The sequence below is a fragment of the Pristis pectinata genome, chromosome 33 (assembly GCF_009764475.1).
Source record: "Pristis pectinata isolate sPriPec2 chromosome 33, sPriPec2.1.pri, whole genome shotgun sequence".
Taxonomy (NCBI): Eukaryota; Metazoa; Chordata; class Chondrichthyes; order Rhinopristiformes; family Pristidae; genus Pristis; species Pristis pectinata.
Genome location: NC_067437.1, coordinates 2,937,029 through 2,953,889, shown reverse-complemented (window position 1 = coordinate 2,953,889; position 16,861 = coordinate 2,937,029). Strand labels below are relative to the sequence as shown.

At 46.2% G+C, this 16,861-nt stretch overlaps 2 protein-coding genes across 4 annotated transcripts in view; both read left to right on the top strand.

Moving 5' to 3' along the window:
- Positions 1 to 6,571, top strand: part of mybpc2a (myosin binding protein Ca) — a 76,744-nt gene extending 70,173 nt beyond the window's left edge. The window contains exons 27-30 of the mRNA XM_052042949.1: positions 116 to 252; positions 3,484 to 3,670; positions 4,361 to 4,399; positions 6,384 to 6,571. Of these exons, the coding sequence (XP_051898909.1) occupies positions 116 to 252; positions 3,484 to 3,670; positions 4,361 to 4,371 (335 nt within the window). The 3' untranslated portion in view covers positions 4,372 to 4,399; positions 6,384 to 6,571. The remainder of the gene's footprint in view (positions 1 to 115; positions 253 to 3,483; positions 3,671 to 4,360; positions 4,400 to 6,383) is intronic.
- A 7,682-nt stretch (positions 6,572 to 14,253) lies between these two features.
- emc10 (ER membrane protein complex subunit 10) overlaps positions 14,254 to 16,861 on the top strand; it is a 44,557-nt gene continuing 41,949 nt past the window's right edge. For all 3 annotated transcript variants that reach the window (XR_007958523.1, XM_052043107.1, XM_052043109.1), the window contains exon 1: positions 14,254 to 14,388. Coding sequence is in view for 2 of the 3 variants with exons in the window: in XM_052043107.1 (XP_051899067.1) it covers positions 14,314 to 14,388 (75 nt within the window). In the remaining variant the exon portion in view is untranslated. The remainder of the gene's footprint in view (positions 14,389 to 16,861) is intronic.

Sequence of the window (16,861 nt, the reverse complement as noted above, 5' to 3'; positions counted from 1 at the left end):
CACTTCCAGAGCTGTGGCAAGCACACAGTGATCTTACAAGCAAGTGGAAGAATACTAAACAGCATTGAAAAAAATGTCAAGGTGGATCCTAATTCTTCCCTATTTTTTGACACAGGCAAGAACTATGTGCGACCCCTGTACAAGGAGCATGATTTTAGCCATGCACCAAAGTTTACCCAGCCTCTGTTGAATCGATCTGTTATAGCAGGTTACACCACAAAGCTGAGCTGTTCTGTTCGAGGCTTTCCTAAAGTGAGTATCTTATTTAGGATGGTTTGTTCTAGCAACACCACCTTGGCAATATTCCAGAGAGGCATGTTTAATGGACGGACTCCTCGCTGAGTCATGGTGTAAAGTGTTGTGTTGGAACAAAGCACGTTCCCGTTCATTCCTATTATGTGGAGGTCATATGGAGGGAATTCCTTCCTGTATTTTTCTTGCATTCAGAGGATGTGGGTGGGCTTGGAAAGGCCAGCATTGAATGCCTATTCTTTGGAAGATTAGTGGTGAGTCACCCTCTTCAACTGCAGAGGCGTTCTGGTGAAGCTGTTCTTATATAGCTGTTGCGGAGGGGTTCCAGGACCTCGCAATGAAAAACGGAACGGAGGTGTACTTCCAGGACAATGCACGACTTGGAAGGGAATCTATCTGCAGGTTGATTTGGTATCTGACATTTCCACTGTATAGAATTCCAGAGGACCAAATTACTTCAACGGTAGTTGCATTGTGAAAGCCCCAATACTCATCCATGTAGCAACATATAAGATCCCTTCACTTATCAATCTGCTCTAAGCTTGCAGGAAAGTTCCCGCTCTGCATTGACGACTTCCGCCTTTGTTTGTCTATGTTCTCCCTCTCTAACTGCTCCCATTCACTCATTGACCAGATGACCTTGTTTACAGTATATCCCCATGGTCACCCCAGTTTTACCCCATCAGGGACATTCCCCTCCCTGCCAACCATAATGAGCTTCCTTTATCTCCTTCCCAGATCTGACGAAGGGTCTTTGACCTGAAACCTTGATTCTGTTTTCTCTCCCACAGAGTATTCCCTGCCTGACCTGCTGAGTATTTCCAGCATTTTCTTTTTTTTATTCTATATTTCCGGCATCTGCAGCTTGTTTTGATTTGCCTTGCCTTGCCCCCGATGGTACCTTTCCCCTTCCCCTTTTGCCCAAAGTACATGAGAGGTAGGAGCGTTAAACTGAGGCTCAGGCAGTGTCCCGACAGCGGGTGTGATTGTGGAGGAAGCTGGAGATTCCTTTATCATAAAGTGTGCACGTGAATCTTGGAAGCAGATGTATTTACAGTAAAGCTCCAATAATCCGGCGCCTGATTGTTCGGAAATCCTGGCAGTCCACCACCTGGTTCACTTGTTAGTCCGGAATGGGAGCCCAGGCTTTGAAGTGCAAGCAAGTTTGCAGCCAGAACCAGGGGTTCAGAGTCCAGCTGGTGATGGGGTCTGGGTGGTGGGTGAGGCAAGAGGACAGAGCTGGTGCTGGGGTCTGGACGGTGGGTGAGGCGAGAGGACAGAGCTGGTGCTGGGGTCTGGGCGGTGGGCGAGGTGAGAGGACAGAGCTGGTGCTGGGGTCTGGACGGTGGGCGAGGTGAGAGGACAGAGCTGGTGCTGGGGTCTGGAACATGCGAGGGTTTGTGGCAGAGCTGGAGTCTGAAGTGCTTGTAAATCTCCTGCTCCTTTAAACTCACCAGATTCTCTGGAAAGTGTGTTAAACTGCCGTGTAACATGTAACAAAATAGAAAAGTGTGTTGGGGTATTAATAACAGTAATATCCAACAGGAAGATCTGCAGACCAGTACCACCAACGTCCCAAGGACCCTGAGTTAATGGAGATTTACTGATGAGAGCTCTTTCATTGTTTTGGAAGAATTGCCTCCAGTTCCAGTCAGGCAAAAACTTCATTAAACACAGGGTCCAGCCCTTTGCTGCTTGCTTTTCCTGCATTACTCTTTGCCTTGGTTCCTCTAAGCACGTTGGCAAGGGGACGTGTACATGTGCTGTCTGTGTCAGCTGAGGACAGCAGCCAAGACACTTCCATCACAAGACTCTCAGCCACATTGCCCACAAATGCTACAGGTGTAGGGTTGAGTTTGCTCCATTCTTGGGCCAGAGACGGCCTTGGCAAGGTCACACATGTTGCCTCATCAAGCTCATTCTGGTTCTGACTTGTTAAGCCATTTTATACAATGTTAAAAGTCAACTTGTAGCGTAAGCCCGATGCCTGGCTCTCTTCCCTTCCCCGAAGGACAGCAATGAACTGGGTGTTATTTTATTATTAATATAAATACCCTGGTGAATTTCATGGTCATTTTCGAGTACTACAGATTTGTCGCGGTGGCTTTGAACCCTTGTTACCTGAGTAGTGGATTGGATCACCCATCTTAAAAGGGATTAGGTTGGTTTACAACATTTCCACCACTAGTTTGGTGTCCAAGTTCTGCAAGTTGCCATGCTGGCACTGGAACCGGTTTCCACGAACTTCCTGGTCCTGGCACACAACCATGGGCCTTCTGTTATTTGGTATCCATGTCCAGGGACTTCACTAGAACTCTGACTGGAAATTCACACCCTGTGGCTCTACAGGAGGCAGGGTGTGACACACCGGCTCGACAATATATATTGGGTTTAGTGTTACTCTTTACTCTCCCTCTCTGTTATTCCATTATTGTTACTTTAGCATTTCTTTGTGCACCTCCTCGTACTGCACTACAGTCTCTGCCCCATTCTGCTGCTCTGCACTCATCGCCGTAGTTATTATTGAATTTATTATTACCATATACACTGTTTACTCTGTGAGCTTCACACCAGCAAGACATTTTATTGCAACCTGGTGTACATGAGAATAAACTGATCTGACCAACCAAAGTGGTTGGGGTGGTGGGGCTGCTGGTAAGGCTGTTGCCTCAGCACCAGTGACCCAGGTTCAATCCTGATCTCTGGTGCTGTGTGTGTGGAGTCTTCACCTTTTCCCTGTGACTGTGTGAGTTTCTCCTGGGCTCTCTGGTTTTCCCCCACATCCCAGCTACAAGGTTGGTAGGTCCATTGGCCGCTGTAGTTTGCTCCCCTAGTGTGTAGGTGGGTGGTAGAAATATGGGGAATGGGCCAGGATAGAGTCAATGGGCCACATGGCCTCCTTCTACACCATAATGAAACATGAAATGAAGCCTCTTCCTGTATCCAGTTTTACCCCGTTGTCTGTCCATCTGTGGAATAGATAAGCAGGTACCAGGGGTTGGCGTATTTGGGAAAATTAGAGCAGATGAATTGAGGATAAAACAGTGGGCCAGGGACAGAAGGGATTCAGGATTGGCCGGGAAATGTTTGGGTGGTGCTGAGGTTGTGGAAGGAGCTCAGTTGTCGGTGTGTTTACTTCTTCACGCCCTGCATTGCTGCCCAGTCCTGCAGTTCTTCATTGTGCTTCCCAGGCTTCACAACAATAAATGCAACTCATTTTCCTAAATGCAGCCAAAGATTATCTGGATGAAGAACAAGATGGAAATCGGAGATGACCCAAAATTCCTGATGAAACACAACCAGGGTGTCCTGACTCTGCAGATCCGCAAACCCAGCACTTTTGATGGCGGAAATTATACTTGCAAGGCTATCAACGACCTGGGTGAAGATGAGGTGGAATGCAAGCTGGAAGTGAGAGGTACACACAGTTTTCTTTGTTTCTGCTCTGTGTTAGCTGCATTTGGTAAATCTAGTGTCCGGGAAATGTATATCCTGAGGGATTAAGGCAGAATGGTCCCATTGACAGCATTTACAGGAGGTGCTGCCTCAAGAAGGCGGCATCTACCATCGGGGATCCCCACCATCCAAGCCATGCCCTCTTCTTACTGCTACCATCGGGCAGGAGGTACAGAAGCCTCAAGTCCCACACCACCAGGTTCAGGAACAGCTACTTCCCTTCAACCATCAGGTTCTTGAACCGATCTGCACAACCCTAACCCCACCTCAGCAACGGAACACTACAGACCACCTCTTGCACTGCCGTGGAGATTGTTCCTTTGTTTTGTTTTTGCACTGAAGTCTTGCTTTTGCACAGTCTTTTTTTTTAATCTGTGCGTCGTCTGTACGTACGTGCCTGCGATGCTGTTGCAAGTAAGTTTTTCATTGTACCTGGACCTCACCGTACCTATGCACATGACAATAAACTCGACATGACTTGATAATGTGAGAGTCCGTTGATAAATGCTGGTATGCTGCATGTTTGAAGAATGGGCAAGGTAATAGGATGAAAGCCTTGTAATGAAGTCTGCACCCCTGGGACAGGACAGAAGTTCACAGTGACCAAAAACATTTTGAATAAATATGTTTCCTGTTTCTCTTTCTCTTACAGTTCCTCAGTAAGGCGCTTTCGATGCAATGCAGCAGCTTGGTAAGTGGAGATTTTATGACCCAATCACTTATAATCACCTTTTCTTACGCCTTTAAGAAAATAGTTTATATGTTAACACTATCGACCAGATGCTAATCACAGGCCTGGTCTTTCAGTTGATTGACGATGGTCACATGCTAGGTTGGCTGGAGAGAGTGCAGAGGAGATTTACCGGGATGTCACCTGGACTGGAGGACTTTAGTTTCGGGGAGAGGTTGGATAGGCTGGGCCTGTTTTTCCTGAAGCAAAGGAGGCTGAGGAGTGATCTGATAGAAGTATGTAAGATTATGAGAGGTGTAGATAAAGTAGATTGTCAAAATCTTTGTCCCGGGGTAGAGGTATCACAAACAAGAGGGTGTAGGTTTAAAGTGAGAGGTAGGATACTTCGAGGGGATCTGAAGGATGTGTTTTTCTCGCAGAGTGGTTAATATCTGGAATGTCCTGCCAGAAGAGATGGTAGAATCAAATACAATGACCATGCTTAAAAGGCATTTAGATAGACACTTAAATGGGCAAGACATAGAAGAATATGGTCCCAATGCAGGCAAATGGGATTACTGCAGATGGGTTAAAAAGTCAGCATGGATGTAGTAGGCTGAAGGGTCTGTTTTGAACAAGTCTATGATTCTAAGAAAACAGTTTACAAGTCAACACCGAGGAGATTTCTTAACAATTATAAAACAGTCATCTATCTTTTTCACCTCTCTTGGTATGTCCATCACAGATCTACATGATCTGACTTCAGAGCTGCTGTGTTATAAACAGTGAGTTCTAAGTCAATTAGTGACCTGTCTCTTCCCTGTGTTGAGCAGTGGTTGCCATCTTTGGAAAGCCAGGCCTGCTTTTCTTAGGCTCTTGACTCAGCCAGCATTGGTAGAGGCAGAAGTTTTATAGACTGATTCCTCCCCTGGCAGTGCAAAGCTAATTAATCCTCTTGGACAGGTTACAGTCAGAAACACACAAAGTGCTGGAGGAAATCAGCGGGTCAGGCAGCATTGATGGAGGGAAATGGACAGTCATCATTTTGGGTCAAGACCCCATCTGGACTGAAAGATAGAAGGGAGATGGCTGGTATAAAGTGGTGGATTGAAGAGGTGGGGCAGGAGCTGGCAGGTGACGGGCGGATCCAGGTGAGAGGGGTGATAGGCAGCTGGAGGTGGGGGAGAGTGGGAATGGTGACAGAGGCCGGGAGGTGATAGGTGGAGGTGACAGAGGGCTGCCATGGTGGAATCTGATAGGAGAAGAAGGTGGAGCCTGGAACCAGGGGAGGGAGGTGAGGAGGGCAGATGGGAACAGTGGGGAAGGGGATCCAGTAGGAGGAGTGTGTGGGTGATGGGCAGTTGGAGAGGGTGGGGAGGGGAAAGAGACATGGTGATACACGGGCTGGTGGATCAGGAGGAGAGGGATAAGGGACAGAGGGGAAGCAGTTACCAGAAGCTGGAGAATTCATTGTTCATGTTGTCACATTGTAGGCACCCCAGGTGGAATATGAGGTGCTGTTCCTCTCGGTACAGGCAGCCCTGGTACTGGGATAACAACTCTTGTTACACAGGGGTGAGCTAAGTCTGAATATAAGCATAATCACATATCCTGGAGACAGAAGAGACTGCAGATGCTGGAATCTGGAGCAACACACAAAGTGCTGGAGGAACTCAGCGGGTCGGGCAGCATCTGTGGAGGGAAATGGACAGCCGATGTTTCAGGTCGAGACCCTTCACCTGGACTGAAAGATAGAGGGGAGAGAGTCAGTACAAAAAGGTGAAGAGAAGGAGTGGAGCAAGAGCCTGTTCAGGTGAATGGTCTTGACCCAAAATGTCGACTGTCCATTCCCCTCCATAGATGCTGCCTGACCCGCTGAGTTCCTCCAGCACTTTGTGTGTAATAAGGTGTATTGCTGGAAAAAGTACATTTTTTAACAATTATAAGGAATATGTGTTTCCTGTCACGCTGCATCCGATCTGACCTTTCACTTTATGACCCACAGGCGGCTTCAGTTCAGTTTCTGAATGCATGGCAACGGTCTTCTTGTGGCAGCAAAGGATTATGGGAGCGATGACAACCTTTCCCCTGAGATGGACGCGGCAACTCTCACCTGTGTAACGATGAAAGCACAATGCTGTTTCATGTCACCCATATATATTTTTAGGGAAAATAAAATAATTACCCAATGACATTGTTGGTTCTTTCTGTCCCAGAAAATACAGTAATTGAGCATGTATTGTAGCTGTCTGGGAGTGAGGCAATTCTATTAATGTCATAGAGCAATACAGTGCGGATACAGGCCCTTCGGCCCAACCAGTCCATGCTGACCATTGTGCCCAATTAGCTAGTCCCAACTTCCTGTGTTTGGCCCATATCCCTCCAAGCCCCGCCCCTCCATGTACCTATCCAAGTGCTTCTTAAATGAAACTATTGTACCTGCCTCACCCACCTTTTTTTTTAGAACAAGCAGCCAGAGGAATGTCAGTTCAGTTCCATCTGGGTACCTGTTACTTCTTACGTGGGGATTTGTTGGCAGGTACTTCCCCGGCTCTTTTGAAGGGCCCATTTATGAGCCATTTGCTCCAGCAACATAACTGGGAGATATCTGGGGACGAAGGGATGTGGGGCAAAGGGAGAGGTGGGAATCTGAGAGAAGTTGAGTTTATTGTCAGATGCACAAGTCCATGTGTGCACAGGGGCAATGAAAAACTCACTTGCAGCAGCATCACAGGTACATAGCACCAGATACACAACATTCACAAGAAAAACATAAACATAAATTATAAAAAATTATTCAAGAAAGAGCACAATTAGAACATTAAAAAAGTCCATTGTAGTGCAAAGTGGTCACAGTGTTGCTGAACTGAGGCAGTGATTAGGGTTGTACAGGTTGGGTCAAGAACTGAGTGGTTGCAGAGAAGTAGCTGTTCCTGAACCTGGTGATGTGGGACTTCAGGCTTCTGTACCTCCTGCCCGATGGGAGCTGTGAGAAGATGGCACGGCCCAGATGGTGGGGATCTTTGATGATGGATGTTGCCTTCTTGAGGCAGCCCTCCTGTAGATACTTCCGGTGGTGGGGAGGGATGTGCCTGTGATGTATTGGGCAGAGTCCACTACTCTCTGCAGCTTCTTAAGTTCCTGCGCATTCGAATTGCTGTACCAGACCGTGATGCAACCAGTCAGGATACTTTCAACAGTATATCTGTAGAAGATTGTTAGAGTGTTCAGTGACATGCCCAACCTCCCTAATACCACTCACTGCTTCTTATAAAGGTCCAAGTTGAGATTATTGTCACATGCACAAGTACATGTATGCACAGGTGCAACAGCATCACAGGCACATAGCTCCAGGGAAAACAAATCCAGCCTATCCACTCTCTCCCAATGCAGGCAGCAGCCTGGTGAATCTCCTCTGCACCCTCTCCAGCGCAGTCACATCCTTCCTATCGTGTGGTGACCAGAACTGCACATAATATTCCAGGGTGGGCCGAATCTCAAATAACGATGAGACAGAATACAGGAAGGAGATAGAGAACCTGGTTACGTGGTGTGATGACAACAACTTTTCCCTCAATGTCAGCAAAACAAAAGAGCTGGGCATTGACTTCAGGAAGGGGGGCGGTGCACTCGCTCCCGTTAACATCAACGGTGCTGAGGTTGAGAGCTTCAAGTTCCTAGGAATGAACCAATAGCCTGCCCTGGTCCAACCATGTAGACACTATGGTGAAGAAAGCTCACCAGTGCCTCTACTTCCTCAGGAGGCTAAAGAAATTCAGGCATGTCCCTGTTGACCCTCACCAGTTTTTATAGATGCACTATAGAAAGCATCCCGTCCAAATGCATCCTGGCTTGGTATGGCAACTGCTCTGCCCCTGACCGCAAGAAACTGCAGAGAGTTCTGGACACAGCTCAGCACATCATGGAAACAAGCCTCCCCTCCATGGACTCTGTCTACACTTCTCACTGCCTTAGTAAAGCAGCCAACATAATCAAAGACACCACCCACCCTGGACATTCTCTCTTCTCCCCTCTCCCATTGGGCAGAAGATACAAAAACCTGAAAGCATGTAGCACCAGGCTCAAGAAAAGCTTCTATCCTGCTGTTATAAGACTATTGAACGGTCACCTAACGATAACATGGATTCTTGACCTCATAATCTACCTCGTCATGGCCTTGCACCTAAATGTCTACCTGCGCTGCACTTTCTCTGTAACCGTAACACTTTATTCTGCATTCTGTTATTGTTTTCCCTTGCACCACCTCAATGCACTGTTGTAATGAAATGATCCATATGGACGGCATGCAAAACAAAGTTTTTCACTGTACCTCAGTACATGTGACAATAATAAACCAATCTGCCAATTTACATGATGTTCCAGCCCTTGCATTCTCTGCCAATGCAAAAATATTGTCATTTAGTTCAGAGAAATAACACAGAAGATTTAAAACCATGTTGAAATGCCTGGCACGATTAGTAACAAAAGAGATGGAATTAATTGTATGGATATATTTAACATTCATACCTCGGTAGTCAGGAGGGAAGATGTTGGCCTACATGGATGCTCTTTTGCAAAGAACTTGTGTGGTTATTGACTAATGGGTGGATTTAGCGCAGCTCTGATGCTTTCGTTACCGGAAAAGCTTGCCAACAATCATTATTACTCAAACAAAGAGCCAAGGTGAGGCAGCTACCCCAGTCATTGGCAACTACAGTGGTAAGGGAAAGTAGGAAATGGAATTGGTTTATTATTGTCACATGTACTGAGGTACAGTGAAAAGCTTTTTTTTTGCATGTCATCTGGATAGATCATGCCATTGTTAAGCGCATTGAGGTAGTAAAAAGGAAAACAGAATATACAATATGGTGCTACCATTACAGAGAAAATGCAGTGCAGATAGATGCAAGGGCCATAACGAGGTGGATTGTGAGATCAAGAGTTCACCCTTTGGCACATGAGACGTCCATTCAAGAGTCTGATAACAGCAGGATAGAAGCTGTCCTTGAGCCTGGTGGTACGTGTTCTCAAGCTTTTGTATATTCTCTCTGAAGAAGAGAGAATGTCCGGGGTGGGAGGGGTCCTTGATTGTGTTGGCTGCTTTCCCAAGGCAGTGGGAAGTGTAGACGGAGTCAGTGGAGGGTTTTTGTGATAGATTGCACTGCATTCACAACTCTCTGCAATTTCTTGCAGTCTCGGGCAGAGCAGTTGCCATCACAAGCTGTGATGCATCCAGAGAGGATGGTTTCTATGGTGCATCTGTAAAAATTGGTGAGAGTCATCGGGGAAGAATCTCAAACCCATGACCTCCTTCAGCTAGAAAGACAAGAGCCATTGGCACAGGGAGGTGCCACTTCCCACAGATTTGTGTTGTGCATCATCCTGAATTGGAAATCAATTGGCATTCCTTCAGGATGGCTAGGCTAAATTCCTGAAACTCCCAATGGTACAATGGGAATGCATAGACTTCAGGCTATTCAACACTCCAAGAGAATCGGCAGAAAGACAAAGGAGATGGGTTATCACTGTTAATCGAGGAAAGTACCAGTGCAGTGATACGGATGCAGCAGTTCAAAATGAAATCGGTTTGGGAAGAAATAAGGAATAGCAGAGGCAAGAGGATATGGGTGGGAGTGTGCTACAGGCCTTCAAAGTGTTGCGTCATGATAGGACACTGCATAAATGGGGAAAAACCATCGGTGTATAAGGAGGGAATTACAAATTCTGCTCTATTTTATATGCACATTGATCGGACTAATCAAATGGTAGAGTGGAAGGAGAATTTGTGGAGTCGGTCTGGGATTGTTTTTTGGAGCAATACATTAAGGAAATTAACCAGGAACAGGTTATTTTAGATTTGGTCATGTATAATGAGGTAGAATTAATAAGAGATCTTGTAGTTAAGATTCTCTTGGGCATAGTGACTGCAACATGGTGGAATTCTAGATACAGTTTGAGGGGATGGTCCATAACAACACCTGGAGGCCCAGTTTTGAGCTGCCAGATCTATCCTAAGATTAACCCATTGAGCCATAGGTTCGTACAGCACAGAAACAGGCCCCTCAGCGCCATTTCCATGGTGACCATCAGGTATCTATCTATACTAATCAAGTTCCCATCTATACGAGTATGTTAGCAGGGCCACACAGTACGATGGTGGTTGCCCTTGGTGTGAAGTCAGAACTTTGTTTCCATGCGGACTGTACAGTGATAACTTCTACCACTGCTATCGTGGACAGATGCGTCAGTCACAGGTATGTCAATGAGGGTGGGATCAAGTCGGTTTGCCCTCTTGTTGGTTCATTCACTACCTGCTGCAGACCCAGTCCAGCAGCTCTGTCCTTCAGGACTTGGCCAGCTCAGTCAGTGTTGATGCTACCCACCCACTCCTGGTGGTAGGCATTGAAGCCCTCCATCCAGAGTACATTCTGTGCCCTTGCTACTCTCAGTTTTTCTTCTAAGTGTTGCTCAGTGTTGAGGAGCACTGATTCATCGGCCAAGGGAGGATGGTAGCTGGTAATCAGGAGGAGGTTTCCTTGCCCATGTTTGACCATGGGGCTTGGTGTCCATGTTGAGAAATGGAAGGACTACTCCTTCCCAACTGAATACTGGTGTGAAGGAGTTTGTCCCACCGGTGGGATAAGGCAGTCCCAGGAATTGCGATGGAGTTTGGCAAATTGCTTGTCATGCGTTGGATCTGTGAGTATGGCCTTGCTTTGCTAGTCTGTGGGACCACTCTCCCAATTTGGATGTCAGTCCCCAGATGTCTGTGAGGAGCATTTTGCAAGGATAACTGGGCTGGGACTACTCCTATACCAGTCTTCCAGCACAAGGGGTGTCCAGAACTGAATCTTGCGGTCTGGCATATTCCAAGGTCCAGGACGAATGCTTCGGAACTCACTGAAGCAGTCACTATATGGGCAAAGATCTTTGACCTGAAACAATATCTTTCCCTCTCCAAAGATGCTGCTTGACCTGCTAGATAGTTTAGTTATTTTCGGTTTTATTTAGGGTTTTGCTTTTGAATTTCCACCAATTCTGATCATCTCCAAATTAAATTGTCTGCTGTTATCTGTTCGATGTTGAGCTTTAAGCTGACAATATTGAAAAGAGAGGCAGTTGTTTGTTTTAAACATGTCCATCTTGCACTTCATCAGAGATGCCAAGGTAGTTTCACAAGACATTATAGCTCTGTGTTCAGTTTTACTTTTCTTTACCAAGAAAAAACATTTGTCTGTGCCAGCACTACTGTGTGAAAGTACTAAACACATGTCTGACAAGTTGCAGAACAGAAATTAGTAGTCAAATAGTAAAAATAAGTTTCATTTGAGAAATATCAAACCAGAAGTCTTCTGAATATTATGTCATGCTTTCACTATGCATTCGCAGAATTTCACTGGTCTGAAGGGGATAATAATGTCTTTTAGGAGCTTTCAGATGATTTCCATTCTTTTGGAATATTAAATAATCTGTGCTGCTTCTTTCAAAATTAATCATGATTTGGCATCTTTTTCAGAAAATAATGAGCGGCTGCAATAGCGATCGTTTGGTATAATTACTGATGAACTAGTACACTGTGAAACCAATGAGTAGGTTCCATTTTTCTGAATGGTTTGAAGGATTTCCCACATCCATTTCAATTTCTGTAAATGCAAGAACACCTGCTTTTATGAAATCACTGAGAAATATCTTGAAAGATCTGCTTCCTTCCACTCTTTTTTTCCATCTATCAAAGTTATACAACTTTCCATTGACAGACACAATGCAATGCTCACAAGTTGGCTTTGGCGAGATCCTAAATCATACATGGCTTATCACTGAGCACTGGGCAGACCAAAATATGTTGCATCCTCTACCTTCTGCTGCATTTGTGGATCACAGATATTATAGCGTAAAGACTCTATGAGAATTGGAATAACATTTTGGAAAATGCTCTAACCTCGTTCCAAGTATTTGTTTTGAAGCTGCACTCTTCACCTTTTGTTCTCTGTTTCATGCTCAACTTGTTCCCCCTCTCTCATGTCTACTTTGTATTTTCTTTAATAAGAACAGAGAATGCTGGGAACATATCAGTCAGCATCTGTGGAAAGCCAAGTTGACATTTCAACTCTGACAACCTTTGGTTCTGATGAAGCGTCGAAGCTGAAACATTCATTTTGTTTCTCCCTCCACAGATGCTGAATGACCTTCTGAGTGTTTCCAGCATTTTCTATTTTTATTTCCAAGCATCTAATTTTTGTTTTTATCTGTGCTTCTGAAATCTCTGGACTTTGAGGCGATTTCGGTTGGTCCTGAGATTGTTATCCCCACAATACCAGGAGGGCTCAGGTCAAACGCTTTGGTTGAATAATGCAATTGGTGACATATGTGGGAACTCCATATGTCCCCAAGCCTGACGATGAGAGTTTATGCAGACATTTCATAAATTGTTAATGATCTGGGGGCATACATGGACAGTTTACAGGTGTGTTAATACCTACACTTGCACAAGTGTTGTTATGTTTGTTTTGTCATGTGTTATGTATAATTTATGTTAATTTAAGTTTATGTTAACTTATGTCTGTCATGTGTGTAATGTACTGTGTTGCTGCTGCAAAAAGCTAATTTTCATCGCCTTTATACCCTGCATATGTGTGTCCATGACAATGAACTTGAAGTAGCAGTCTCCATCTGGGCTGTTCTTCCTGAATATGATGAAAGATGTCATCAAAGACGCCGATAAACTTCTAAGATGGACGGTGTAAAGCATTCTGACTAGTTGCGTCATGGCCTGGTGTGGAAACTCCACTGCACGGGAACGCAAGAGGCTGCAGAGAGTGAAGGTTCTCGACCTTAAACGTTGGCTGTCCATTTCCCTCCACAGATGCTGCCTGACCCACTGAGTTCCTCCAGCGCCTCTCGTGTTGCTCCAGATTACAGAATGTACAGTCTCTTGTATCTTTATCTACAAGTGGCGATGTCTCAGGAAGGTGACACCCATCATCAAGAACTCCCACCACCTGGGCCCTGCCTGCTTCTCGATGCTGCCATCAGGCAGGAGGTACAGGAGCCTGAAGACCCACACCTCAAGGTTCAACAACATGTTCTTCCCCACTGCCATCTGGTTCTTGAACCCACCTGAAAAACCCTAATTCTACCTCGGACTCTATTTCCCTCAACTTGCATTAATATTGTTAGTTTTGTTTATTGTGTCATGTAAGTTATGTATAATTTATGTTAATTTAAGCGTATGTAATTTATGTTTGTCATGTTTGTAATATAGAAGACTGCAGAAGACTAATTTTCATGGCATTTATACCTTGAGTATGTATGCCCATGACAATAAACTTAAACTTGCCATCTTCTCGCAGCTCCCATCAGGCAGGAGGTACAGGAGTCTGAAGTCCCACACCACCAGGTTCAAGAACAGCTACTTCCACTCGGTTCTTGAAGCAGCCAGCACAACCCTAATGACTACAATTTAGCAACACGATGACCACTTTACACTAAAATGGATTTTTGTGTTTTTTTGTTTTAATTTTGGTCTTTCTTGTAAAAATTATTTATGGTTTTCTTGTGAATGCTGCTTACCTGATGCTCTGTGCCTGAGATGCTGCTGCAGGTAAGTTTTTCATTGCACCTGTGCACACATGGACTTGTGCATCTGACAATAAACTCCTTTGACTTTGAATCTGACATCAAACAGCACTTTTAAACTTAGAGTTGGAGGTGGAGAGGATAATAGGAGGTGAGATGTGTATATTCTCATCAAGAAAGCCTGAATAGGTCGACCCAGGCTATAGCACATTAAACATATCCTCCTCCAGCTCCCTTGGAGACGGTCCTCCTGTATCCCGACATGCTACAGCATCAGTCCTCCTGCCCAACGGCTGCAGTCCGCCAGTATCCCGTGCTGCCGTGGGGTTGTAGTTTCCCGCCCCTTTGTAGTCCCGGCGATGGAGCGGCCGGGTGTCCGGGGCGGCCTCCTGCTGCTGGCGCTGCTCGGCACCGGGCTCTGCAACACCCGGCGGGTGAGTGAGGGTCGCCCGGCCCTGGGGGCGGAGGCAAGGCTGGCGGGACGGGGGCCCGGGGCCGGGGTGGGGGCCGGGCCCGGGGCCGGGGTGGGGGCCGGGCCGGGTCGGGGTCGGTGGGCCGGAGGCTGGGGGTCGAGGCCCGTAAAGAGCCGGCAGTCGGCACAGGCTCCAGCCACGGACAAAGGCGCGGGGCAGCCTCTGTCCCCGGTACCGTGCTCCCCATGCGGGAGAAGCCCCTTTGCCCTCCCGGGGCTTTGACGGGCTCAAGTGAGTTTATCGGCACATCCAGAAGTCCCTGTGTGCCCGGGTGCGGTGAGAAACTCACCTGCAGCAGCACCACAGGCACAGAGCACCAGACGTGCAACAGGCGCAAGAAAACCATAAATTATACACAATTAGAACAAAATAAAACCCAAAGTCCATTGTAGTGCGAAGTGTTGCTTTACTGAGGTAGCGATTGGGGCTGGGCTGGTTGATTCAAGAAGTTGAAGTAGATTCACCGTGTCAACAAAGAGTTGGAATATTATTGTCACGTGTAATGAGCTACAGTGAAAAGCTTTTGTGTGTCATCCAGGCAGATCATTCTATGCGTAATTGCATTGAGGTAGTAAAAGGAAAACAGAATATAGATGGGAGGGCAAGTTGAAGATGGGGACTGCTTCTGCCACTGGTCATTCTGGGGCTATTAACAAGTCTGGATTGGATATAGCTATGGGGTTATTTGCTCTAGCTGCTTTTCTTTCTTTTGCTGTCATTGCTTCTCTATGGTTACTAGGTTAACCTATTAATAGGTTGATCTCGATAGGTTAATTTTTTGACCCATCAACTCTGCCAGCTCTCAGAGCAATCTGTTTCCTCACTGATTTTCCTTGTACCATAGAACAGTACAGCACAATACAGGCCCTTCGGCCCACCATGTTGTGCCAACCTTCAAACCACACCTAAGACTATCTAACCCCTTCCTCCCACATATCCCTCTATTTTAAATTTCTCCATATACTTATCTAACAATCTCTTAAAGTTGACCAACGTATCAGCCTCCACCACCACCCCAGGCAGCGCATTCCATGCCCCAACCACTCTGGGTAAAAAACCTCCCTCTGACATCTCCCTTGAACTTCCCACCCATTACCTTAAAGCCATGCCCTCTTGTATTGAGCATTTTGCCCTGGGAAAGAGACGGTGGCTGTCCACTCTATCTATTCCTCTTAATATTTTGTATATTTCTATCATGTCTCCCCTCATCCTCCTCGCCAATGAGTAAAGCCCTAGCTCCTTTAGTCTCTCCTCATAATCCATACTCCCTAATCCAGGCAGCATCCTGGTAAATCTCCTCTGCACCCTTTCCAACACCACCACATCCTTCCTATAATGAGGCGACCAGAACTGGACACAGTACTGTAAGTGTGGTCTAACCAGAGTTTTGTAAAGCTGCATCATTACTTTGCGGCTCCTTATAGCTAATACTCTCAAATCCAGGCCACATCCTGGTGAACCTCTTCTGCACCCCTTCCAAAGCCTCCAGGTCCTTTCTTTAATGTGGCGACCAGAACTGCACACAGTCCGCCTACCGCCATAACAGGTCTATAGTGGACGCCATCTCCCTGGCCCTACACTCAGCTCTGGAGCATCTGGGCAGTGAAGACACCTATGTTAGACTATTGTTTATTGACTACAGCTCCACCTTCAATACTATAATTCCAAGCAAACTCATCACCGAACTCCGAGACCTGGGACTCAGTACCTCCCTCTGTAACTGGATCTTTGACTTTCTGACCAACAGACCGCAATCAGTGAGGATAGGCAGCAATACCTCCAGCAGGATTATTTTCAACACTGGTGCCCCACAAGGCTGCATCCTCAGCCCTCTACTCTGCTCCCGACACACACATAACTGCGTGGCCAGATTCTGCTCCAACTCCATCTACAAGTTTGCAGATGATACCACCATATAGTGGGCCGTATCTCTAATAATGATGAGTCGGAGTACAGGAAAGAGATAGTGAGCTTAGTGACATGGTATCATGACAACAACCTTTCCCTCAATGTCAGCAAAACAAAAGAGCTGGTCATTGACTTCAGGAAAGGGGGTGGTGTACATACACCTGTCTACATCAATGGTGCTGAGGTCGAGAGGGTTGAGAGCTTCTAGGAGTGAACATCACCAATAGCCTGTCCTGGTCCAATCACATAGATGCTATGGCCAAGAAAGCTCACCAGCACTTCTACTTCCTCAGGAGGCTAAAGAAACTTGGCATGTCCCCTTTGACACTAACCAACTTTTATCAATGCACCATAGAAAGCATCCTTTCTGGATGCATTACAGCTTGGTATGGTAACTGCTCTGCCCAGGACCGCAAGAAACTGCAGAGTTGTGGACACAGCCCAGTGCATCACAGAAACCAGCCTCCCCTCTGTGGACTCTGCCTGTACCTCTCACTGCCTTGGTGAAGCAGCCAGCATAATCAAA